General features: G+C 32.7%; 2 protein-coding genes and 2 long non-coding RNA genes across 4 annotated transcripts; 2 read left to right on the forward strand and 2 right to left on the reverse strand.

Moving 5' to 3' along the window:
* Positions 1-1864: 1864 nt before the first annotated feature.
* On the reverse strand, positions 1865-27810 carry LOC133205621 (NACHT and WD repeat domain-containing protein 2-like). The gene is made up of 29 exons (XM_061341461.1): positions 27585-27810; positions 26994-27472; positions 24659-24861; positions 24185-24297; positions 23863-24074; positions 22749-22877; positions 22425-22550; positions 20235-20443; positions 19173-19327; positions 18970-19072; positions 18675-18887; positions 18260-18587; positions 18028-18180; positions 17562-17708; positions 17260-17473; positions 16533-16689; positions 16274-16442; positions 15788-16150; positions 15095-15118; positions 5948-6190; positions 5483-5753; positions 4284-4413; positions 3912-4083; positions 3679-3794; positions 3354-3594; positions 3081-3248; positions 2682-2848; positions 2337-2478; positions 1865-2222 (listed from the first exon to the last, which is right to left on the reverse strand). Exons 1-29 carry the CDS (start codon positions 27626-27628, stop codon positions 2092-2094), a joined length of 5322 nt encoding a protein of 1773 aa, XP_061197445.1. The 5' UTR covers positions 27629-27810; the 3' UTR covers positions 1865-2091.
* Positions 9623-10393, reverse strand: LOC133172500 (uncharacterized). The gene is made up of 3 exons (XR_009718944.1): positions 10250-10393; positions 9822-9917; positions 9623-9668 (listed from the first exon to the last, which is right to left on the reverse strand). It is a non-coding gene; the product is annotated as an uncharacterized LOC133172500 (long non-coding RNA).
* On the forward strand, positions 10437-13750 carry LOC133206050 (uncharacterized). Its single transcript, XR_009723694.1, has 4 exons — positions 10437-10760; positions 11352-11448; positions 11668-11813; positions 12091-13750. It is a non-coding gene; the product is annotated as an uncharacterized LOC133206050 (long non-coding RNA).
* On the forward strand, positions 20748-22423 carry LOC133205622 (CDAN1-interacting nuclease 1-like). Its single transcript, XM_061341462.1, has one exon. The coding sequence runs from the start codon at positions 20807-20809 to the stop codon at positions 21644-21646; it is 840 nt and encodes a 279-aa protein (XP_061197446.1). The 5' UTR covers positions 20748-20806; the 3' UTR covers positions 21647-22423.
* Positions 27811-27890: the final 80 nt, after the last annotated feature.

The following is a 27890-nucleotide window of genomic DNA, read 5'->3' on the forward strand; positions in this document are numbered from 1 at the left end:
CAATCTCTTAAGGTTCATAGATACTCGGAAAAGAGAGATAACTCTAAGTAGTATAAATAATTATCCCTTTACGAAATTGTCAAGTTGAACTTCTGTCAAATTTTGGCCGCAAGGTAACCTGAAGGCTATAAATTAGATTTCTTTTTGGATAATCAAAAGTGTTAAGGAAAGGTTTTATATGAATGAGCAGAGGGAGGACGAATATTAAGAGGTAAATCGGAAAATATTAAATATTCGGAGCAGTTGTCCATTGTCCGTCAACAAAGATAGCGTCATTATACGTTTAAAATATATCATTTAGGGAGCAAGCAAGATTCCAGATCCCCTATTTCCCTTCTCATATGTAACTGTAACTTTTCTAGCTGCTTTATAAATATTCATGAATTTATTTGGAATATATCTATATGTAGGTGTTCAAAATAAGCTAGATGGGATAGTTTCACCCTACGAATCTTGGACAAACAATTAAGCATCTAGAGAACAAGTTGTCAAATAATTGTGTTAAAGAAAATCTTAAGATTCTTAAAATATATATGAAAACGATGAACATGAAGCTAGAATACTAGACATGGATACGAATTATTATGAATAGTTGTGAGAAAGCATGAATTTGCCTCTACAGGGTAGTGCTTCATTTCAACTCCGGTCCATCACTTTCAAATTCATGAGTAAAATAATTTTTGTAGCACTTCAACGTACAAGTGTATACGCAATAGAAAAGAAATTCCAGGTCACATTTTCGTGAAATAAATACATGTAAAGCTTACTAGAGAAACAAAAGGCGTCGATCTAAATTCAAGAAAGATGAAAGAGGTCTAATACGAATTTGGTTAGAAATTTCTAAAATCAAATAAAACAAACAAGAATTGTGTTCACTTAGAATGATACTAAATTGATTTTATAGCACCAATTTACTCAAAATATTTTCAATTTTCTTATAAACATTTTTGACAGAGGAACTTTACATTTAACAGCGTGTCTCTGAGAAAAAAAAACGTGCAAAATCGTCCAGGAAGGTATGTAGAATTTTTCATATTATCATATACTGTATATGAAATACAAATGGTTTTGAAAACTTCAAAACAATTCTGAAGCATTTACAATTTCGCATGAAATCTCAACTAATGAGTATCCGACCAAACCATTGCTTTTGCAAAAAATATATTTTTTTTTTTTTTTGCAGTAAAGCAATTTAAGTATATAAACAATAGTTTAAAAATACTAATCTGTTTCCAGTTGGAGATGAGACCTTAAAAACCGAGGTCACGTTTTACTTTAGGCGTTGTCCAAATAAAGAATTAAAGAACCCTCACTGCTCAAAGGCCTTAAATGCCGAGAATAGGTCTAAATTTGAAGCCCTTCATCGGGATATGGTGATGTCTCTATATGAGTGAAAAATTCTCGAATGGGACGTAAAACAACATACCGGTCAACCATTCAAATTGAAGCTTGACTACCTTAGGATTTCTGTGTATCAATTTAGACAACTGATCATTTAGAATCCCTCCTATATATCGTACTTGTAAACATTGGGTACAATATTTAGTCACAATCTTTAACCTCTTGGTGCCTGTAGCCTGTACATCTTATTATTGTTGTTTACTTGCAGATACTTTCAAAGAAAACATCATGGAATTCCTGATCTAGTTGTTCTAGAGATGATGATTTTGTAAAAGAAATGAATTCTCCCATCATCCTTATATGGGGTCTCCTTAACAAAAATATTAATTTTTCAGAAATACTTGTAAATACATGTTCGCTTGCTAGTACATACGATTTGCAATTGAACTTTGTTGCAAGAACTTTCTCCTTAAAAAGCATTTGCTTAAATGATGATGCTTCAGGGAAAAAAACAAAAAGGATAGAAAATATACAAAGTTCAGTCACTTATTTTGCCTTATTTCTGATTTTTTATTCTTTAATAAACATAATAAAGATGATTAGTATCATCAATTGTTGTTACAATAAGAGAGACCACAACCTCTGTATAGCTTAATATCGGACAACGAGGTATAGGTATGGAGGTAGGTATGGAAGAAATATCTGTTTGTGACATAAGAATAACACTTGAGATGAACCATGAAAAATCTCTCATATCTCCTCATCACATTCCTCGAATTCTTCATCGTCGTCATCATCATTAACCTCTATATCAGTGTCAGGATCATTAGGATCATCCTCATAATCCTCTACTGACTGAAGGTCCAGGTCTACTTCCAGAACTGTTAATGAAAGCATTTAATTATGTATATTTCTTTTATTAATTTGAATATATTAGTATCCAGACTTTCAAAAGACTTTTCTGACAATTTATTATTTCAATGTGTTTGTCGTACCCTTTCCACCAAATTTCTTGGGAAGTTTGGACAAGTCCACAATTTCCTCTACACCATGTAACTTCCAGTGAATAATACGTGAGGGATTGATTTCTGTTGTCACGAACGTTAACCCGTCCTTGCACAGCCTTAATTTTCCAAACTTAAAAAAATAACAACATGATTTTGATGGGGATTTCTGATCACAAATTTTTTCAAACGTCATTCATTCAAATATTTAAATTACTGTTCCTTATTAATACAAGTAAAAAGAAAAACAACTACATACTGATATAGATATTATGAGGATGTCTTAATTTTTAATTTTGTTTTCTTTAATAATGATGGGTTAACTTAAATACTGACCGCACTATCTAACTTGAACGAAGCAATGCATTCCAAACTTTCAGTTGACCAAAGTTTAATGGCGTTTTCTTCCTCCCAACATCCATAAGACACAAATAAAGGGCCGTCAGTAATAGAAAACATCTCGATGTTTGACTCGTGACCTGTTAGTCTCTTCATCAAGGTGCCTATTTTAGATATACAATACATTATGACAGTTCTTTGGAGAAAGTATATTCTGCTTGCGATTTGCTAATAAAACTGAAAAATCAGATATTTTACACAATTTTCAAGAACAATCTTTGCATATTACAATTATATTTCTTTCAAAGCACCAAAGATTAAGGTTAAAGGTGTTGATTTTATTTTTCCCAAAAGGTTTGAAATAGCCGTAAAACCAGTTACATAATATGTAAGTACCGGTATTTATATCCCAAACCCGCATGATGTAATCATCGTCTGACGTCAGAAACCACGTGTCAGTTATAAACATGACATCATCTACAGATATTGACAACCCTCTTTGATTCTCTTTCAACACATAATTAATCTGATATTCCTTATCGTGGAGTTCTGCTACTAGTTTTCCTGCATAAGTTTACAAAGAAAATAATTTTGAAATGAACATCATCAATAGAAAGATCCAAATTCGCCACCCTCTTCGACAAAAATAAAATCTAGAAAATTGCTTACCGCTCTTAGAGTTCCAAATATAACCCAAAATTTCTTCAGTCACTTCATCGTGAATTGTAAAACTTTTTGCACCCGTTAAGACAATATTGTCACCACAAGAGGCCACTGCCACGATTTCTCCGAGCTCATCAACCTTAACGTCAGCCGCCGTGACCACTTCCGTTGTCTTGTCTCTTATGTTGAAAACAATTATGTTCTTGTAGTCTGTCAAAGCGGCAACTTTCAAAGTTTTATTGTTTGTCTGTATAAATAATTAAAAAAAAGAGATTATAGCAGATACCAAAATATATATCAATATCAATTAAAAAGGGCTTCTGATACTCACGTATATTTTCTCAATTCTTTCATTAGAGAGGGGATTTTTGATTATACATTCCGTTTCCTCGTGGTTGATATCATAGACTTTAAGATGACTCGACCCTTTGGTCTGCATAACTACCTCTGAAGAAAAAAGAAATCCAGTGTTCACTTTAAAAGTATGGTTATATAATTCTTCTCTATGTATCATAAAGGATTGGGTAAAGTTGGAAAGATTCAGCAATTGAAAATGGTCCTTACTGTTATGATCAGAAATAACACAGACTTGTGGGTCATCGACTTTTGGGATTTTTCCTTGAAATGTATGCGCCACTGTCATGGTATTTATATTGACTATCTTAATCTTACTGCTCCCCATGTTCATCAGAATGTGTTCATCATCAATCAATTCGAACACACCCGGTGTTTCCATCTAAATGAAATTATCATTTATGTTAACTATGTTTTTCAATTACACCATGCAAAATAAGAAACTACGTAAGTAGCAATACATCTGTCGAAAGACAATTTACTTCAGGATTAAGACTCTTATTTACATGTCTTTATATAAAATAATGGTATAAATTTATAAGTAACATGTAATAAGTATACTTTGAGATGTTATAGGCTTACAATGTTTGCTTGTCGAACAATTTTCATGTCCACCAGGTCATAAACTATCAGACCAAAGTCATTCGTAGACTGGCTCGTCTTTTTGAAAAGCGCTGCTACGTAACGACTATTAGGAAGGGTGATAATGTTCCTAAAAGAAAATGTTAAATAAACTTGCTTTTTGTAATTTGGCCTCAAATATTTTTGAAGTTGTATTACTTAAAACATATTCATATAAATGCTGGCATGAATTCACAAAATTCTGAATCGATTACAACCATTGCTCTTAAACGTACATTGCTAAAGCACAATTATAGAAAATTAATTTTTACCTTTTCAATAGTTGTTTAAGATGTATATGATATAAAATTATGTAACTATGATTAAAAGTAAGATCCTTAAATGCCCAAACAGGTAAATAAATAAATGATAAGTGAAGCATAACCATTTCAAAGAAATGTATGAAAATCGTGTCATCGTTTTAAAGGAATACATTTCCGTTTCCCCCTTTGAAATCGTGTTCTTTATCTTTGCATTCTTTAAAAACTCAGAAAAAACATGACTATATACACAGCGTTTGACCACCGAAGAGCGTGGTATACAGTTGGTAGGATGTCTGCAAGTTGTTCCTTTGAAGATGTTTATTAAAAAAAAACAATTCAGAAATTGTTCTTCCTATTGGTTGAAAAGTACTTTGACTAAATTACGGAATGTAAATAGGTCTTTTGTGGGTAAATGCGTCATTTAATAGACATCACACGACTATCGCAGAATTGTATCGTAAAATTGTGGTAACCGGAAGTGAGATAAACCGGTTACGGGTGCCAAACACTAAGTGACTACTAGGCTCCATGTTAGAAGTTTTGCTTGATATTGTTTGAGAGACTGGGTCAACAGCGCTGTTTCAACTCCTCTGACCACCATCGGTAACCGCTAACCTCAGATAAGCCCACAAAAGGTGTGCCATCGGCTTCGGTAGATTGCGCGAAAGAGGGCCATTTTAGGGTGTTGCGTTGAAATAAAGACATCGGGAAATTCAACTGAGTAGGCTAGATGATAGTTCACTCTTTTGACGATGAGGCAGATGTCATATTTCATGATATTTGCAGATGAAATTACCGAATGACGCGTTGGCAACTTTCTTGTGTATATATTTGAAAAATCAGAAGACCCTAAATATTTTTTTTTCATTAGGCAAGGAGTACTTAAGAAATGCCTACCAAACGTTATGACCAACGTTAAATTTTTCCTTATGTCCTTTTTTCTCCGGACGAGTCATATCCCAAACATAGACAACTTTATCCTCTGTAATTGTGACCATTGTTCGGAAATCCACGGTCCTAGCGTCAATAACGTAGCAAGAATGTTGTAATGTGTACTTCCTCTCCCCAGATTTCAGGTCCCATATCAAGATATCTCTATTTGACACACAGTACAAAGATTTTCCGTCTTTGGAAACGTGATAATTTAAGGTATAATCATCTTCATTGCCTATAATTTTGAAAAAGAGAATAACAGATGAAGTTAAAAAATTCAATTTTTGTTTGATTTAGATCAAAGATATCTTTCAAAGTACAATAAACTATTGTTTCGATTGACACAGCCCCTCCAGTATTATAACAATTATTATAAATATTTTCTACATTCTAAGTATATTTCTCATAGGCTAAACCATCTTGAATTACCTTTATACACCTTGTTGTCTTTTAGAGTATTAATGTCTGCAATGTGAAGGTCATTTGTGAAGCAATCGCAATAACATACTTGACGCTCATCTGCTGAAATAACCATGGCGTCCACTGTGTATGGGTCACCATTTTCGTTATCTGTAAACACTTGACGCGTGCATACGAAAGACTTCTTTTTCAGACTGAACACAGAAATGTGTTGCTGAGTTGAATCTGTCACCACCATGTAATTGTTGGAACCTGCAAGATTAATAAAAACATTAAAGCATATTTAAAAACATTTTTACTAACTATAGTGGTTTGCATGGGTTAAAATCAACTATATTGTATGTTAAAGGAAGCTAACTTTAGCATGGCATGACGTCATGTTCCTATATCATGGTCGTGAAATAAACCTAGAGTTGTCCTTACGGGAGTGATGCCTTCATCGGGGGCACAGTGAAGGCATACATTTCATTAAGTATTAAATGCATTATCTGCTAGTTTGGCTTTGGATTCCCCTTGAAATAAGCCGGAAAATTATCTAAATGTTGCGACTATGTACAAACACACATGACGAATTACTGATTCAGTAAAAATGTACATCATATGCATAGTACTTCTCCTTACAACTTTGCAGCAGGGGTATAATGTGGTTGACACCTTGTAAGAATATGCATGCACATCTTATTTCATTTGCAACGCCTTAAAGAAACATTTGCTGCTATATATTATTTACAATATTATTAACTAATTTTTTTCTGCGAAGTCAGTCTCGTAATTTACATAAAAGTCTCCGTTTTAACCACTGATATTTATAAAAATACCGACCAAGCTTTTCTTTGTGTGTGCTCCTTTAAGAAAATTATAGATCAGGGGTCCTTCAAAATATATTAACGTATACCAAGAAACTGTGTTACTAAAGATTATATTTAACACAAATCGTGACTGAAAGCATTGAAAATAAACTTTGTATTAAAGCTTTCTAGGAGAGATTCATTCATGTTCTCCACTTACTCAGTGATCTTAGATTCATAGTCTATGACTGTGATGCCACGTTGCATGCAGTGCTAAAACATTTTAATATATGATTGAAAGATTCCGAAATCTCTAATTGACCATCCTCGCAACGTCAGGGATCCTAAGTCTTTGGGGACGTGGGACCCCTGACAAACTTCATTCGATATTTTATGGGCATTCTTCTCTCATTGAGAAGCAAAATCAGATTGGGCTTTCACAAGTTGATCATAAAACGTTAACAGAAAGTAAGTTGACAATTCATTACATTTTTGTCATCTGAAGGCAAAAACAATCAAGATTTGTAATTTTCCTAAAAGACGTCGCTGCAGTCAGCCCGTAAAATTAATTTTCTTTAAAAAAATATGTTGACTTACAAAATTAAGTTTTTATGGTTGTTTTGTGGTCTAATAATATATGCCAAAAAATTGATGCGCTACTCGATGGGAGAAAAATCTTAAATCTTATGAAATTATTATTATTATTATTTTTTTTTTTTTTTTTTTTTTTGGTAAAAAATCAGTTAAAATTATATTTTAATGCCTTACCACTTTTAAAGGTTGATATCGTCGTACTGACCTCAAAAACAGCAATTACTGTATAATATTTTCAGTCTTTATGGATATCACTCAACTGTTGCAATATTATCTATATAAAACTTAACCGTGATTTCATCTGTTTGTTAAGATACAATATCTGTACGGAGGCAAATATTACATTTATATTTGTATACCCTACTTGTCTTTAAAAAACAAATTAAACAAAAAATCTTTTCCAGTCTATAATTTTCATTGAATTCTTCGAGCAAGATTCTCACATTAAATACAAGAGACTGTTTGTATAGAAAGAAAAATTTGCACGCGGTTAAAATATGGATTAACTTTAAACACTGCATGAAAATTTGGCTTTACAAAACAAGTAAAGATAATGTAAATTTATTATTTACAATGCCTTTAATTGGCTTTTCTGAAAAAAGTCAAAGTTGGAAAAGGTAACCTTTACATTAACTTTACATGCACTTAAATATGATGCAATGTCCCACATTGTCTTGACTTTACAAAAAAGTAAAGTTAATATTTACAAACATTAAACACAGTATTTGGGGTACATTAAATCTGATAATTACAAATATTAAATTTAATTAAATAACATCTTTAATAGCCACAAAAGTTAATTACTGTTTTCCATTCTTTTGAATAAAGCTTGTGTATATGATAAATAAGCTTTTCCTTCCAAATTGAAACTGCAAAAGATACTTAATATACAAAGTAACAACAGATTGACTTAAACTTTGTTTATTACTATACTAAACATTTTTATACAAACATATAATCAACAACATCAAATTTCTTGACAGTATCTGTTGTACATAGTCTATCCTGCAAAGCCCATACACATAGATAAGTATCCAGGACAGAGTACATTGCACTAAAATCCTTTTCAAACATGTCATTTTGTTTTATAAAGAACCAATTGTTCATCCTTGAATTTAAAGATTTGAATTGACATGAAACTGTGCTCCACTTTTATGTCACTCAATATGCATTTCTGATGAAATCAACAACTGTCCAAATATATATTTTGTCACATATTCCTTTTCAGAGTCCAAAACTTTTATTCTCATGCAGGCAGTCTTTTACTGTTTTCCTTAAAAGAAAAAAAATATATATATTTTCAGTGACATGAATATTTTCATAGGCATCTGTGTTATAAATTCAAATAAACTGTGATATCAGTATTCACAGTATCATGACTAATGAAAATTGAAACGAGATGCAACCATATTAATACATGTAGATAAAAATTTCATACATGACCTTTAACCTCAAAAAGAAAATATTTTGAACCATTAATGTCAGCCTTTATTTTTACCAAAAAGACTATGTTAATCTTATTAAATAAGACAGATACAAACTGATGAACATGTTGCTATTAACTTATTTTATGATATAAATGGACTGGGCCACTAGCCCTTAACTTTCCCCTAAGATTAAAATTTAATAACTCTGTAATTTCTTTGTTTATCATCACTAATTTTTCTTTTGAAAGGATTATTTACAAAATATACTAATGTAGGAGTAAAATAAGATTTCTCGTGACCTTCTGTAGCCAAGATACTTTTGCAGAATTGAGAAAACGTTTGTCTTACTTGCAAGATAATTTGTGAAAAAGAACTGGCATCAGTATCTATGAATAATTACTGAACACATATAATTAACTCCATTTTCCTTCTTAGTCATCAGGTAACAAAAAGACCAATAGTTGCTGCTTATAGAGCTATAGTATGATATTCAAGTTATGGTTTAGGATATATGTACCTTTCTCCCAGTAGCATGTTGCTGCTCATGAATTATTTCCTGATCTTGGAATTGTAAAAGTTGACAGGTCCCTCATTTTGAAGATAACATGCTAAAATGGAATTTATACTTTGATAAACATTTCATACATCTGGATAAATATAGTCAATGTTTTCATAAATACTTTTGAGTTTGAAGCATACCAAAGAATGATTTTAAAAATACACAATGCAATCACAGTTAATAGTTATGAATTGCCGAACACCCTTATGTTTGTTTTCTTCACAATTAAAGAATACTTTAGCTCTAAGCAACACTTGCCATCTATAAAATTAAACTCTTGAACTCTTCTCAAGTATTTCTTCTTCATGAAAGATATGTCAATAAGGTGTTAACTTTCTCACAGTAAGCTGAGTAGCTGGAGCCTGGAAAAAGTAATAACACATTTTTTGAAAACAGAAATGTATGATTATACTGACTCCCGAAAAAGTCAAGCAATTGATAATTTAAATAATTGTTTAAGTAACATTTTTATGATATTATTTATTGATTTTTTAAAAACTAATATGTACAAGTACCGTCAAAAAAACATTGGGATCCCTTGGTCTGGTAAATCATACATTGTTGTCATCCATGACTTTCTTCAAGAACCTGCATAATTGATTTCACTGTACCTGTTTTTGAAAATAGACATGGTTTAGAATACAAAATAATATCTATAAAATATAACCTAACTTGTCCTCTATTAAAAACATTGCCATACCCTGGCTTCTACATTTTTTTCCTAGCACTAATGTAAACAGCTAAACATTCTGAAATTGTGACCTAGAATTGTTTTCCTTGGTCTTGTTTAATCCATAATCATTTACAGAAAAAAATGGAACATTATCCCCAGTTTATCAAGTTACTTATCTAAAAACACATATTTAGCGTAGTTTTCCCTGACTTTCATCAGTTTCAATGTTTCACAATATATGCTGAAAACAGATGGAAAACGTAAACAAACCTGCAGTGCATGCCAGCCCGGGAGCTCGAACAGTTTTCCAAGCAATAAGCTCCTTAAATCTTCTGGTAGATGAAAAGGTATCAATTCAACTGATCACTGGTTGCATATTTTCGTCAAAAATACCAGAAAATACCGATGAGACCCGCTCAACTTGATTTGAAATGATTGGCTATCCGTTGGAATACACAGTGCCATATTTGGGTTACTGTTAAAAGTAGATCGTTCGTTTTGTATTCGAGAAGACTTGGATGAAGAGGATTACACAATACTGAGGTGGAAAACATCTGTATATATGATAAAATATATTTCAGTATTTTAAAGTAAAGGTTGTCAAATGAACGGGATATATTACTGATATTACCTCTTATAAACAAAACTAATAAGCGTAGGACTTATTCAGGGCATTTGCAATGTATGGGAACCAGTCTACGAGGCAACAAAAATTCCGCCAAGAATAAACAAAGAGATTGCGAGATGTTGTTTACGTGTGTCACTCGACACTGACTGCAAGGTAATGAAAATGTGCTTATTTTTTGTGTATAACTGTTTTCTGTCTTCCAAGATATTGAACAACAGTCGTTTAACATTTAGACGAAACATCTAGGGGAGGGAGGGAAGAAGAGGGGTCACCTCTCAAGTTGTTGCATCTACTATATAGTGGTGGTATCAGTGTCAGGATATAATAAATTAAAATGGAAAAAAATCATAATAAAAATTTTGTTATAGATTTAGGAAAGCTAAATAAAGGGGCGACTATTTTTTGTTTGATGCGGGAGGGGGGGGGTTGTTAAAATATATTAACCTCAAAAATGTTTAAAAGATATAATCTCATCTCAACTGAAAAAAATGATTAATAATCTTTCCTTGTCTGATGCCATTATTCCCTTTACCTCACTGAAATAAGAGTTTCTGAGTCAGTTTATTTTTTCCTTTTTGTAATGGGGGGGGAGGGGGGGTGTCAAATTTTGTTCATTTAAGATAAACATGAATAATCTGTCCCTCATTATTAAGGAAATCAAATATTCTTTTCATCACTGACTGGAAAATAAATAATCGGACTTAGCTGTCAAAAAATTACCTTTTCATAATTTATCTTTTGTAGAAACAAAGAGTGGAGAGCTAATGCATGGTGCTAAGTATGGAAAGGTCTCTTGTGGTTTGGTTGTGCCAGAGACAAATGTGCATTATTTCCATGTTGGGTAATGTCCTTAAGAATGGAATTTTTTTCAAATACAAGGGACATGACTTTTTTCATACATTATCACTGTACAGTGATCAAAATAATTTTAAACATTGTTACTCACTACATTATTTCATCTTCAGAAAAGTATTTAAATTATTTTCTCACATTTTCTAAAGAGACCAGTGTGGTGAAGGGATTTTTTAAAATTTTAATCTTGAATTTTGATATTATACAGGTCAGAAGTCTCGGTACACTTTAGGTGAGTGGCAGTTGGGTAGATGGATGACCTTCAGATAGTTTGAGATGAAGAAGTTCTTTTAAATGGTTGAAAGTGATCATCATAGAATCAACTCCATTATGAAGATAAATTATGAGAGTCAGGTGAGGAATTGACTTCAATGTGTTATAACATTGTGTAAATGAATCTTCATTATTAAGATCTTTTACATTTTATTTTTGAACTTGTTTTTCTATCATTCTAAACTTCCAAAAATAAAATTAAAGTAGTTAAAGCATGCTACAGACATTTAACGTATCTTGGCAAGTTTTCAAGGTTATTGCAGAAGTGCTTTAATTTCAAAAGATAACTAATTAATGCAAACCTGGAAAAGAAATGGATGTTATTCTCTATAATTTCAAAGATTACATTTATTATTAGCACTTCTTTTGTCCAACACCTGAGAGATCTAAGTACCCAGCCTACTGTTGAATTAATTGGTGACCAAGAAAAGATGACAGAGAGGGGAATCAAATATGGATGCCATCATGATCAAGAATATATATAGATGAACATTCAAGCATTTATAATAATGAAAGTCATTCAGCAAGAGAGTTTTTGCACAAGTTTAATTTTCAGTAAAATTGTGTATATTGTGCACTGAGGAACTTAGTATGTAACTCATTATGATTATCCATTTCTTTAGAGGATGTATTTGGAGTATATTTAAATAATCATTATCTTCTAGAAAAGAGCACACAAAACTTTTCTCTCTGTGCGAAGCATGACACATATGCAGACACTCCAGCATTTACCACAACCACAGTTACATATTTTCCAGGGCGTTTGAAGTCGAGCACATACATGAAAATGTGTTAAGCTGGACACGTGTGCAAACACACAAGCATTTATCACAACCAATTACATATTTTCCAAGGCGTGTGAAGTCGAGCACATACATGAAAATGTGTGAAGCTGGACACATATGCAAACACACAAGCATCTACCACAACACCAGTTACATATTTTCCAAGGCGTGTGAAGTCGAACACATACATGAAAATGTGTGAAGCTGGACACATATGCAAACACACAAGCATCTATCACAACCAATTACATATTTTCCAAGGCGTGTGAAGTCGAGCACATACATGAAAATGTGTGAAGCTGGACACGTGTGCAAACACACAAGCATCTACCACAACACCAGTTACATATTTTCCAAGGCGTGTGAAGTCGAGCACATACATGAAAATGTGTGAAGCTGGACACATATGCAAACACACAAGCATCTATCACAACCAATTACATATTTTCCAAGGCGTGTGAAGTCGAGCACATACATGAAAATGTGTGAAGCTGGACACATATGCAAACATACAACATCTTCCACAACACCAGTTACATATTTTCCAAGGCGTGTGAAGTCGAGCACATACATAAAAATGTGTGAAGCTGGACACATATGCAAACACACAAGCATCTATCACAACCAATTACATATTTTCCAAGGCGTGTGAAGTCGAGCACATACATGAAAATGTGTGAAGCTGGACACATATGCAAACACTCAAGCATCTACCACAACACCAGTTACATATTTTCCAAGGCGTGTGAAGTCGAGCACATACATGAAAATGTGTGAAGCTGGACACATATGCAAACATACAACATCTTCCACAACCAGTTACATATTTTCCAAAGCGTGTGAAGATGGACACGTATGCAAACATAATCTCCTACCACAGACACAATACACATAACATTTAGTCCAAAGTATAAAGTCAAGCTCAAACAGGCTCACTGCGTGAAGCTGGACACATGCATTTACTTATGCATCTTGCAAAACTACATCTGAACCTATATTCTAATAGGTGTTTAAGCAATTTTGTGAATATGTAAATTGCACCATTATGCTTACAAGATGTCAACATTATTAACCTGTACATAAATACTCATTAGATAGCCTTTAATAGTTTAAGTTGGAAATACTAGTACTTTGCCTGATTTATGTTGTGTAGTTTCTCGTCAGTGATCTTGAGTAATAACTGAGTATGGCATTTTTAGTTCCATTTAAATTACAAAGTTTTAGCACATGTATATGCACCATAAAGGATAAATAATATTGTATTGTATTTTAATCTTTTTTAATTTTATTCTTTGTCATTTTATTGCCTGTTCAAGTAAAAGATGTAATCTTGTAATGTTTGTAACTGTTTTTGGTAGATATTTATGAAGCAGAAATTATTGCAGAAAAGGTTTCAATACATGTACATCTACACAAGAAGTAAATAAAAAAAGAGTTCTCCATCTATCAGATATCAGCAAATCAGATGAGTTAAAGGTTAAGTCATAGGGAATTTTAAAGTTTATTATATCTATATTTTGATATCTGATACCATTTTTACATTTTTGATTGTCCATCTACAGTATACAAAAATAGTATAATTTTTTATATTTTGTAGATGACAATCTCTAATACTAAATAAACTGGAAATTGATATAACGCTTGAAAATTTGTGTATTTTTAGTAAGATCGAGGTGGGGGTAACACAAAAGACACATCAGATACCTATTTATTTTAAAAGTCAAAAACCATTTGTTGAAATCTTAAGTACGAGTGTATTAAACAAAGGCCAGTATTTAAATAAGGATTTAAAAAAGTTTCATATATATATATATATATATATATATATATATATATCAACTTTAATGCAGCATTAAAGGTGAAAGGTTAAATTTAATTACCTTTTCTTTTAAGTAAAGGGTACCTTTTCACCTTTACTTTTTGTAAAGTTAATACAAAGATGACCTTGCTTTTTGGAGCACCTTTAATGAGATTTACTTTGCAAGTAAAGTTTTGTAAAGCTATTTTTTCAAGCAGTGAAAATACTATCAACGAATACTCATTATAATATCATATCAGAACTTAAACTACATGTATTTCATTTTATCAACACAGAATTTATTCTATTTACAAATTGTTTATTATGACAGAATTTCTCTAAATATTATAACCTGTATTGCCATAAGAAATGGGTTAAGTCTTAGGCCCTATGATTTGAAAATAATATAGAGTTTTAAAAAGTCAGAGTTTGGGAGAATAAAGTGTTAAATAATACTACTAAAAATGATTTTAAAAAGTGATTTTTTTTACCCACAATGGATTCCAAATTGTTCAACTACAATTTAAAAAGCTGTTAATTTGTAAACATGAATGTTAGAACTTACCGAAAAATAAGAATGACTAAAAAATTAAGCAACAAATATTGTGATTTCAGTTGAACATACATACAAACTACATGTTTGTATGGACATAATAAAAGCAATCAGTAGTGCTCAAACACCTTTAATAAACAATAAAAGAAAAAAAAGCATGCAATATCAACAATATTCAGAATTAATTTTGCAAGCTAATTATACAAGTATATAATAAACTGCTTACCATTAGAATTATAACTAGGTCTAACTGTAAAAGTATACCAAACTCGGGTTGAAATCTATACATTTGTATGAATCAACATTTATTTATACCCCCCCCCCCCCCCGCCAACAATGAATTGGTCGTGCGGCGTCAAGTTTTGAAAACAAAGATTAAACAGTATATAATACTGTAAACGGTTTAGTCTTTACAATTATTTGTGTTTCCACAGAAGATGGTGCATTATTCATCCATTCATTATTCATCCAACCTTGAATAACAATGGTACGTGATATATGAATATGCCATTTGGTGTTTTATATATATATATATATATATATATATATATATATATATATATATATATATATATATATGTATGTATATATGCTTATAAGAGGAAAAATATTAATTTACAATTATTAAAATTTGATTTGTGTCGCTTTTCGTCTATGCTACCCGCACACAGTGTACGCAGACGCTATAAACCGTAAAAATATTAAGCTGGTCTAGTGGCGTACATACAGTATGGTTAAAATTCAGTTTTGCATTGTTAACCAATTTATGTGAAGAGTATTTATCAAAAGCAATAAATAATAAGATTTGTGCATACTACTCTCCTTTTGTTTCAGGTAATGGTGGTTTGTTTCCTATTCAACCTTAAATCTCTATAAATTTTTGAGAAAATAAAATGTGTCTATTTTATCTACAACTTACCCACCGCAATTCCATCGACACCAAAATTTAGATCCGACATATTGCTGCTAGAAACCTTGTGTTTTAATTCCCCGCTTTTTGCATCATATAATTCAACCATTTGCTCCTGGAACAACCCTAACCACGTGTTTCCGGTTCCACCCACGACAAGTGAATGTTGTTGAGAACGAGGTTGAACGGTGTATATTACTTCTCCTAATTCGTTGATTGTTTTTATGACATTTATGTAGTTTATCATTATGAAATTGTCGTTGTTTACATAGTGAACTGAAAAGGGGTTGTCTCCTAATCCATCATATGTACGAATAAGTTTCCCACGTGTCACATCCCAAGTTCGAATTTCATCATCACCAATTTCACAACCTTAGAAAAAAGAAGAGAAATTTAGAATACAACCATGGCGAATCTTTCTTCTTGGTCTAGACCATGAATACTAATCATCAAGAACTACAAGTAGTAAGTTAAATCTCAGTTGCCATTGCTCACAGGTAACCGCCGTTTTCCCGTCCTGCTTCAGGTCTAGCGACTTCAGTGATGCCCTATGGCCCGCCATAGCACAGCGCATCTGTCCCCCGGGTTTTATTAGAACCTCTTGGTTAGGACGGATATGAGGATGAGTACAGCTTTTGCATTGTGTTACGAAATCTTTTACAATCTGCACAAGATTTGAAAACATTTCAAACTTCATTCTGTTGGTGTTAAAATATTGAAATTTAAAAAAAAAACTTCAAAAACAAAAGCGTACCTTTTCATCAGCAAGTCGATCTATCATCTGCGATGGAAACATAAGGGGATCGTAGATGACGTCATCTTCTGAGAGTTGAAAAGCTTCTCCAATCAATTCTAAGTCCTTTTCTTTCGGAAATGAACGCCTTGCTAGATCGAAATCGTCTATTACTTCTCTGTAAAAATCATGACCAGTTTGTAATTTTCAATGACTGTACTTTCATATTTCATGTTTTAGTGACTATGAGTCATTTCCAATAAGTATTACCTTAAGGTCATTCCAATTTTTTTCTACGTTTACATCAGTTTTCAGGTGAGTGATGAAAATTTAAAAAAAAAAAAAAAAACATCAAAGAATCCACTCATACAAATATTTTCAACATAATTAATACTTTACTCTATTTTGATCTGGATCTCAATTTTTACATGAAATCTTGTTTAAGTTTAGAACCAAAGATTTTGATTTTAATATACTAAAGTGGTTTTTGTTTGTTTGTTTGTTTTTTTTTAATTTTGTTACAATGTGAATAAAATAATCAAATGATCATGAAAAATTTTATAATTACTGTAACATTTTTGGGGGGGTTTTGCCCCCCCCCCCTTCCGATAGATAGAATGGTTTTTGGGTGGAGGCTAAACATAAGAAAAACTTGGAATGGCATAATGAAAGGATACAAATAAACTCATTGCAAACGCCCCCCCCCCCCCCCCCAAAAAAAAAAACTCATTTGCCAATAGTCTAATACCTGCAGGAAGTCGCCAAAAGCTTGTGCTGAAGAAACTCAAAATTGCATAAACATTTTTCTTTCAGAGCTGCAACATTCCCTGCATGGATCAGATGATACGGCAGATTGTTCAGCTTTCGGAGATTGTAGGTGTCGCCATACATCAAAGGTTGTGACATCACATGGCGAATTTCTTCATTATTCTTCCCATCCTTGTCTTTGTATGGTTTCTTTTCTGTTTGATATCATTTGTAATTGATGTTTAGTTACCAATATGCTACAGTAAAAACATAAGACTCTAGATGTATATGTATAATAATTACCATTGGCCCATTTTCCGTCGAAGAAATCTGCAAGTTGGCTGTGAAGGAATGTAATATCGTTTGGTGGACAGTATCTATTTTCAGCAGCTTCCAGAAATTGTCTGTGATACCAGCTGGTTACAGTTACGTTGTCGGCACCCCGTTCCACTGTTAACAAATGCATTTCACAAATTACATGCTTATAAAGAACCATAGAGCACGGAAGCCTATACATGGTTGGCCAGAATTTATATATATTAGAAAATAATGATTCAATCACACAGAACCTATCAGAATTCAATTTGAACTTCAAATATTTAGTCATTATAGGACTCAATGAGTACTTGAACTTAATTAAAATACATTATATTCGGAGAAGGAAAGGCATTATAATTGATTTAAATAGAAAATCAATATAAAATGAAAGGGAAGTTATGTAAAGACTTGGTGTTTAGTGCTCCTTTGCATAAAAAATAAATAAAAATACCAAGATATTGCTGAAGATCTGTCCGTAGTCTTGCCATCATCAGAGGGGGAAGGCGTCTAATTGGTGGTTTCCAGTACTGGTATACGTCATTCAAAACATCATCATCACATGACAAAATGTCTTCCAATTCAGATTCCGATAAACCATTCCTAGCTACAATAATATATCAATGCATATTCAAAAGTCATCTTAACAAACAGTGCATATCTGTGTTCAGTGAGGAATCTCATACCTGCAGTGAGGTAACCCATTGATCGTGACATCATCAGAACTCCATGAGATTTCTCAAGACGTTGAAAAAGAGCATTAATGCTTTCTCGAATCGTCTTCTCCAAAACAGTTTCCGAGTCTGGAGAGAATGAATTCCAGCGACAGGCTTCGTCCAAAGACATCTTCAGATACAACGGTAAGGGACACTTTTCAAATGCTTGCAATAGTATCTGTCGTTGTCTTTTGGTGATACAACGGCCTTTGCTTTTTAACCAGTGGTCTACAATTCCGCTGGCGTCATTTGCTGGAAGCTTTGGTATGGAGAAGAGGTTTTCTGGAGGAAGGAAGCCCTAAAAAGTTATTTGAAATGTAAATTTAGTAAACTATGCCAGTTTCGTCAAGCAACGGTTTTTCGTGTACAATGAAATTTATTTCACCTGAAGATTTGGAAAGCATTCATAAATGTCCTCTTCCAGTGTAGAAACAATTAATTTAACATGAGGGGGAAGCTCCTGGGGAAGCCAGAAGAGATTTCTGGCATTGTTAGCAGGATCCAACTGGTCTAATGAGTCAATCATCACAACCAGAGGGAGCTCTGCGCTTGCGTAATGTAGCACATGCTCGAACTGTTCAACAAGTTCTCTTAGCTCCTAGATAATGAAAAGATTCTAATTACATTCACATCAAAAAAAAATGCAAAGTTTGAATAGTGGATTTAACCTGCAATTTTACCTCTGATACTTTAAGGTCTTCTTGGTATATTAATGTAATCTGTTTTGTGAGACTCTCCAAAAGAGCGCTTACATTAGAACTACCAGGGGTTGTTCCAACAAACCTTTTTTCAAGGAGAAAAACATTTCATTAAAGTTGATCATGACCGTTACAGTGTCAAACCTGATTTTTCAGTGAATCTGCCATTAAAAAAAACAAAGCACCTGAAAGCGACAGCCACCGTCTTATTCATCGTTTTTCGCAAAGAATTTGCTGAGATTTCGACAGCTTTTGCCATGAGAGTTGTCTTTCCACTACCGGAAGATCCGTGAATGGCTAGAATTCTGGAGCTCTTGTCTTTCAGGTATTGTTTTATTCTCTGTAAAAGATGCATTCAGATAAAATATATAAGATTTCATTTCATTTACAGGTACACAAGTTTTGTGTCATTAAATTCAAAAAATTCTGTTGAAATGCGCCATATTAAAATTTTATTCTATATGCACAGATATAGGTAATGTAGCCTTGGTTACAATCAACTTTTAGGTTTGATAAAGATCTTTAAAATCAAACAGGGTTCTAAAACCATTTTATACACTGCTTTTAGAGAGAAGGTTTTAAATGGAAATTCATTTACTTTACATTTAAATGCTGGGCTTCATTGAACAGGATCAGTTGTCCCATTTTAAAATGCAGTTTTAAATAGGCGAAACATGGTGCTTTGCGGATGTTGACTGGCTCTTTTACTAGATTGATCACAATTTATTTTTCTTAAACTGCAGTGTTAAAAGGTTTGGGATAAATAACGCAAACAATTTTTCTTCTTCCGAAATTCAAATATTTCTACTTAAGTAAATGTAGTTTAATAAGAACCTTCTCACTAAATGAGTGTTTTCTGTTTAGTTACACAACTTTATGTTTGGTCAAGCCACACAATTTGGTGAAAAGTGGGAAAATGTAACTTTATAGAGTTCAACTTAATTTTTGAAAAGTTGTAGAGATATATGAAAATTTGTTACTGTAAAGTTTCTACATTCATGGATGTAGGCGAAAGCCTGTCCACTTCTCTAAAGACAATATGTGGGAGATAAGAAACTGTGTTTGTGGTATGTGTCTTTAAGTTTTAAAAACCAAATATTATTTCTTTTAATAAAGCATTGAGAATCACTGTCCGAAAATTAAAATTAAACAAAGACTGAAAGAGTGTATAGCACTTAAGAAAACAGTGATATCACTCAAAAATGCAAAACATATTAAGAAACAACATCTATTTTCGCTGGGTGTACCTCCTGCGCTTTCTCCCTGCCGTGGAAATTTTCCAGCTTGGTTTTACAGAAGCTTGTATGATTGATGATCTCCTGGATCAGAGAGTCCCCTTTCTCCGACTTTCTTCGTTCTTCAATCGCTTCTTGGATCATGGAGCACATTCTTGTCGTAAAATCCGAAGTCATTTTTGATAAATATTTCTTGTGATCTGGATTGCTTGAGTTGATTCCTGCAGATTATTTGAAATATTAATAAGTTCTGTTATAATAAAAATTTATTTTTTAACATATTGATGTTCAATTCTCATTTTTTATTAAATTGTTGACATTTAAACGTAAAGAAAGTAAAATATGTTTTAAAATCTTTTGTATATATCAAATATTGGAGGTTTATATTACTTGTAAATCGGCATACTTAATATCAGTGTTCAGATATATAATCAACAAGAATGTGTCTATGTACCAGTTACCTAAGACAAGCACTCGAGTGACTATGATTCGTTGAAAGTGAAAGTAGAGAAAGGCGCGTAGGGCGAGTTGAAATTTGACAGTTATTTACAGGTAAGGTCAGTTAACAAGTGTCTGTTGTGAAAATGAAACTCTCAGTGTACAACTCCATTATAGAAATTATGCACACACACAACTCGAGGGATTGCTTACCGCTGATCGTGAAACAATACCCGGAATTTTCCGTATCTACGATTGGAAGTATATATGCTCAAGATTTTCAAAAGAAAATGAGAAAAACACATCATATTCATTATAATCCAGCAAGAATGGAACTATACTATGAACACTATCTGAGAAGGATAAACAACAAAGAACGACACGTATTATTAAAGTTAGCTGATGAGGTGGAGTTGTCACCTGCTTTGTTAGCAAGAATGGTACTCGAACGGCATTTGTCGGCAACAAAATATGAAGGAGATGCCCCACCAAAGAGTTATGTTACTAAATTAATGAAAGACACTTCTCTCATAAACGACCCATTACTGGCATCAGAAATCCATGAATGTCTTGTCTGTGATGATCACTATGGACCACATGTTGACAATATTAAACAATCCATTGGGAATGAGCATGAGTATAAACTTAATAGAATTTTAGATTCATTGAATTTAGCGTATATTGGTGAGGATCAAATGAGAACAAGGGGTTTTGATAAGACTCCTGATGTTAAATTAGAAGTCCCTTTCAGTGTAGATGGTCATGTTATCAACTGGATAGAGAGTAAAGCCTCTTTTGGTGATGAATACAGTCATAAGGGTTATCTAAAGGATCAGTTCTGGAGTTACTGGAATAGGTTTGGTCCAGGAATGGTCATCTATTGGTTTGGATTCATTGAAGAACTTGACACAGACAGAGAGAAAGGAATAATTTTGAGTGATAAATTCCCAGATAATATTGTCAGAATGAATCCCATAATGAAATAATCATAGTGTGAATGACAAAATGAATGAGTTTTCCTTATATGAGGTTCATTATTTTCAAAGACATCATGTCGTTTTTTGTTTTTTTTTCTGAAAATGATTGTGATATATGTGAATGTATTTTACTTATAGTTATGTTAATAACTTTGTGGTATGGTATGAAATGAAAAGCAGAAAGATTTCGTTAAAATAATGTTCACTCTGAAATGTAAGCTAGCATTTCCACAATTTAAATATGTTTAAGTGGGATTCATTGCAATTTTTTTTTTACAGTTAAGGACATATGCAACATAGTTTGAACTTTATTGTCTTTTTCCCTGGAGTTGAAGAGTTCCAATTCTTAAAGGAACTGTTTGCTACATTTTAATGTCAATATATGCTGTTGTACACTTCTAAAACAAGTTTGGATAAACAAAACATCTAGAATATTTGTTTAGTAATTTTTGTATATTTTTCTTTGAATTATACAAGAATTTTAATTAATTGATATCTTTCAAAACCCCTGGTAATGCATGCTGATTTTTTGTCTATGAACATCTGATGGCACTATAATCTTAAAGTAAGAATATCTTGAAAAATTATCCGTAGGTGAGGTACGTTGCGTATGTCCTTAATGTGAAATGAAGAAGTATTTTTTTTTATTTTGACCACTTTAATTTTTCAAGTTTTGTTGTACTCTATATTTAAGTGGGGATAATAAACTTTTACAAGATTGAATTTAAATGTAATGAAGTTAATCAGATCAATTCCTTTAGGCCAATAAACTCTTCAGAACAATAACCTTGTTTCCATTCCACTTCATACTGGTGTATATTTTTAGCAGGAAGAACTTCTGGAATCCTGTTGTCACAAAGCTCTTTTAGTAAAGCTCTGTTTTTTCTCCATTTTTCCTCAGGGCCTGTGCTGTCTGGAATTATGAAAAACAAACATAAATGTATCATACACTCGTACATCAGTCTTAAGTGACGTAAATGGACAAGAATTGTATATGGGTTATTTTTCTTTTGTGTAATTTTAGTAAACCTAAAAATTCCTTTAATTTTACACTACTACTGATTAAAGCACTAATTTTTAATGACTTACTGCATAAATAAACCTATAATACCTATATAATGAGAAACAATTGTACTGGGTTCCAAATCTTCAATGCCTTTGATTCTTCTTCTAAACCAAAGACAGTGAGATTCTGGATCTTCAGCCTCCAAAATCCCCATCTGTGTCTCCTTTTCTGTGACTGTAATGTACACACAGTAGTCAGTCTAAATAAAACTTACATAACGTATCACTGAATAAGTATACAATACATGCTGGGTTGTATTGTATTCTAAAAAAAAGTCTCATTATTTTTACGGCACGTCGATTTACCCAAATGGAACCCAAATGGAAACAAATGGACCCAAATGGAACCCAAATGGACCCAAATGGAAATCAAAATGGACCCAAATGGAAATCAAATGGACCCAAATGGAAATCGAAGGGAATATTAAATATATATTATCGTATTATCAAGTTGTTACTTATTTAAAATGATGAAAATAATGAACTTACAAATGGAGAATATTAATTATTCATCTCTAATATTGTATTTTAGAATACGAATTAATTTTCTTTAGTATTCTATATATCGGCAAAATTATTGGGGGGTGGGGGTGGAGGCACAGGCCCAGTCCCCCCCCCCCCCCCCCCCCCCCCCGTTCCTACAGCCATGAAAACTATATAAACTTTAAAATGAAATACTTCAATTTTGTATTCAATGATATGCAAAAGTTATTACAAATAGAAAAAAGATTAATTCGTATTTTAAAATACAATATTAGAAATGAATAATTAATATTCTCCATTTGTAATTTCATAATTCTTATCATTTTAAATTAGTAACAAATTGAGAATACGATAATATATGTTTAATGTTCCATTTGGGTCCATTTGATTTCCATTTGGGTCCATTTGAGTTTCCATTTGGGTCCATTTGTGTCCATTTGGGTCCATTTGAGTTCCATTTGGGTAAATCGACGCACCCAACTTTTGTTAAATTTTTTAAAACAACTTGATGATTTGATCAATGTTGTTTAAAACTTTTTATCGCAAGCAAAGTATCTCATTTTGAAATTTTTTTTACCTCAAAAAGATATATTTATTTAACATAAGTGTTTTTTTCTGACAAACATGTACCTGTACAGGTAATAGCTCATTGTATAGGAACCTTCTTGGGGATATACCTGATATAACGTATCTGCGCGCATCTTCCGGTCCCAGGACTTGATTAGCAGCCATTTCTAAGGCATCTTGCATGATGTCATTTTCTTTCCAGAATTGGTTTGCTGCTTCTCTCTTCTTTTGAGAATCAGTTGACAAGAAATCAGGCAGAAATTTGCTAATTTGTGTAAGAGCATAAACCGGCGGCACAGAGTTCTCGTCACGGCGATACCATCTTCAAAAAACACATAGTTTCTTTCCACTATTTCAATGTTCAATTTCCTTAATTTTACATACAAAGCAACAATTATGAAACGAAGTGTATTTAAGATTTAAGTTTCGTACTTGAGCAGGACCTTTTTGGGCTCGGGGTCGACAGCTTCTACCAACTTCTCGAACTCGGAAGCCTCTATCACTCTTGGTAGATTTCTATATCCGTATCGATGTGACAGAAGGGACTAAAAGAAAAATCATAAACAATATGCTTTCAGAAATGAAAACTATGGAAGCCAAGACAAAATGACAATAAATTCTATTTATCGTCTCAAAAAAGATCTATTTGAGATCTAAGTAATTTTTCTGTTGCCTAAAACGCCTAGAAACAGCTAGGAATACATGAAGATTTTTGAAAGACTAAGTGAGTACAACGTTATGTTTTGAAAGTTCTTGTTTAGAGATAAAATATCCACCATAATTTTTGAATTTCGATCTTTATTAACAGCTGTAAAAGTCAGGAAATTATTTGTAAATGTACACAAACTAAATATTTTATGTTTAGCTTTTTGGGTAAGTCTGTGATTCTTGTTTGTTAGAACTTACAACAAAGTTGGGCCCCGTTGAAAGCCTTTGACATTGTTGCACTTCTCGTAGACACATCTCTGTACCATTGTGTTCGTCTACACTCTCATTTCGGACTCCCCAGCGCATGTCCACCACCTGAAACTCGTAACCAAGCTTCTGGCAAAACAGTTTGATTGTGGGATATGCCTCGGTCATCCACATATTTCTTTCATTCTCTGTGTCTGTATAAAGATGTCATATTGAATTTACACACTAAATTAATCTACTGTCAAAACAAGTTCAATTTACTTCGAAGCATAAAAAAAGAAACATTAAACTTCACAGAATGTGCATTTTTAAAACCTTGATGGCTTTAAAATTGCTAATAAAAACATAAGAGAAAAATAAATTTCCCAGGGAAAGTAATTTATAAACTTAATTATAAATTCATTTAAAAAAATCACCGAAACATAGTTTTACGTTTGCTTAGTGTAAAGTATGTTTGAAGGGTGCATATTCAATGTTTCGCAAATAAAAATTAGATTTAACAAGATGTGTTTATGAAACACCGATTCCACGTATGGCAGCTTACGGCGGAGGTTAAAGTTTCTCAAATGCAAGTCAAACTCCAAGGTCAAAAGATAAAAAAATGTTGGTACCCATTGGAAGGTTTTATCACAGGGAATACATCTGTGAAATATGAAAGCCCTAGCACAAACCATTCAAAACATGCATGGCCAAGGTTAAAGTTTTTCAAAAGTATGTCAAATTCCAAGGTCAAGGTTAAAGAGTCATAATTGTTGGTACCCTTTTGGAAGGCCTCGTCACAAAAAATACCCCTGTGAAATATGAAAGCCATAGCTCCAACTATTCAAAGCTTGAGGACAAGTTTAAAGTTTTTGCGAACAGATAAACAGACGGACGGACAGAGCAAAAACTATATGCCCTGAATCTTCGATTAGGGCTCATAAAAATGGACAATGAATATTATAGGGCTGCGCAATAATATCGATATTCCGGTATATTGTGATTCGTTAACAAAGAATATCGTATTGCGATACGTTTTACCAGTACTGATATACCGGCAAAATGCTTGGGCTTTAAATTTCTTAAGTAAAATATGAAATTTAGTAGGTTAGAAACATTTTCAATCGTGCCAAATAGTACCAAACGGTAATGTTGCTGTTGTATGGTTGCATTTCGTTCCAAAATGTAGTGAAATCAACAAGAACTTTTTAGTCACAAGGAATTTATAATAGTTTTACACACTCTTCTTATAGATGAAGGTTAATAAAATAAGAAAAAGAGCATTTTAACTGTCATCGAAAATATTGCAATACATATCGCAATATAGTTAAAAATATCGCAATATATCGCAATACAAAATTCCCAGCCGTTACCCAGCCCTAAATTGAATAATGTGGATTTCAAAATTATATTATTGTGCATTGATTGACAAATCTATACTTCAATTCATGTACATGTGTGTAATTATAGAACCGTTCTACTCTGAATTGTCCAATTTTATAGCTTTGACTTCAAATACAACTGTTTGTAAAATGAGTTTGATAACTTTGATTTTGTGTCGGAATTGTGCATTATTCTGTAAAACTAGAGTTCGACAACTAATGATGCAACTATTTTCCTAACTTTTGTTTGATATAATTACCATGAACCCTAGTTACGCTTCTTAAGGTATAGACGCATGTCTACAATTGATAAACTTATTACATGTAGTTTGTTGAATATCATTTTTCACTGATTTTACGATAATTACTTTTTAAATATGAATTCTTTAAGAACTCAAACTATTTAGGAATGTAATTATTATATTACTTACTTATGATGAATATTTTTTTAAAATTAATTACACTTTATCTCTCCAAGTATAACTTACGACCATAAAATATGGTCTCGGTAAAAATAGTTAAATGAATTAGATATAATTTCACAAATGAAAATCTATAGTTTTAGAAATCTTTTTTATAATTTAACAGCTATGTAGAAATTGTTAAAGTATGCCTTACATTTGATATACCAAGAATCCATCTTATGCAAGACTAAGTCTCCTTAAGCATGTTATAACTGGTATAACATTTATTCATCATTCTGGTGTCTATTTCTAAACTATAAAACACATGAAATATCTTCTATAAATACTATTTTACAATAAAAATAAAAATTTGAAAAAGCTTTATAGCTGTTAAACATATTGGGCATTCATGACCACCTGTTCAATACTTTATTCATATATACTGTGATGCAATTCATTTTTAACGGGTCTAGTCGTTGTACCTTTTGTTCTCCACTAGATGGAGATAATTACTTTAGAATAATAACCTATAAGTGGACAGAAAAGTGAAAGTGTACTCACCCTTGAATGTACTGCTGGTGAATATCCGAACTATTTTGGCTGTAGACGGAAGATCCACCGATGTACTCCCCAAAAGAATAGCGTTCATGCCAGATTTTAATGTTGATGGCGTGATATGTTCCTTTGATATTGTTTTTGTCAGCTTCTTTCCTTTCAAGGCTTTATCATTGAGCACCGTCTTTTGTCTTGTTAATCCCATTGTCTTTTCTCTTTTAAATCCACTCGTTTTTTGTCGTTGAAGCTTTGGAGTTCTTTCCTTTGGTACCATTATAGTTTTCTCCCTTTGCATTTGAACCCTTTCTTTACTGGTCCTGGGTCGCTCATGTCTATTGTTAACCACTTCTTGACCCCCATTCTCCGTTTTCCTTTTCTGCAAAACACGTTCTGATTGCTGTACTGTTTCCGAATTTCCATTGGGTTTTGACTGAGAGATTGGTGGGGAAACTGTCTTCTTTTGCACGACATTATCATTGGAATCTCTGAAATACAAATAATAGAAATCAAGTAAACAGTTCATTCAGAAGAAAAAGAAATATATCAGAATCTTTACGTTCATTCAGAAAATTATGTAAACGGAATCTATAGACTGACCCCTTTTCCGTGGGCTGTTTCTCTTTCCCTGCCGAGCTGCCCATGTTTACAGTTTTACATCACTGAACCAATTCCAACATGCCTCCACGTCCGTGAAATCCAAAATTCCTCGGATGACAGCATAAGCCAGGCTTACTTCATGCACGATGGTTTGTATATTTGTAATAATAGATATATCGATTGAAGCACCTAATAAAAGAAACGCGAAGCTACCCGGCTTTTAAAAAAAACCCGACGAAACATTAATAATTCCGCACACTGATGATCGTCAATCACGTTGTTCTAAAATATTGGAATAATGTAAAC

The sequence above is a fragment of the Saccostrea echinata genome, unplaced genomic scaffold (assembly GCF_033153115.1).
Source record: "Saccostrea echinata isolate AGI-Se365-2 ecotype Australia unplaced genomic scaffold, CSIRO_AGI_Sech_v1 ptg000054l, whole genome shotgun sequence".
NCBI classification, from domain to species: Eukaryota; Metazoa; Mollusca; class Bivalvia; order Ostreida; family Ostreidae; genus Saccostrea; species Saccostrea echinata.

Bases quoted from the DNA above. Each gene is read 5' to 3' on its own strand.
- LOC133205622 (XM_061341462.1), top strand. From the start codon at position 20,807: ATGAAACTCTCAGTGTACAACTCCATTATAGAAATTATGCACACACAC.
- LOC133205621 (XM_061341461.1), bottom strand. From the start codon at position 27,628: ATGGGCAGCTCGGCAGGGAAAGAGAAACAGCCCACGGAAAAGGG. The intron at 22,878-23,862 runs GTATATCCCCAA...TGTACATTACAG, and splicing joins GCGCAGATACGTTATATCAG to TCACAGAAAAGGAGACACAG. The intron at 19,073-19,172 runs GTGCTTTGTTTT...CCTTGAAAAAAG, and splicing joins ACGGTGGCTGTCGCTTTCAG to GTTTGTTGGAACAACCCCTG.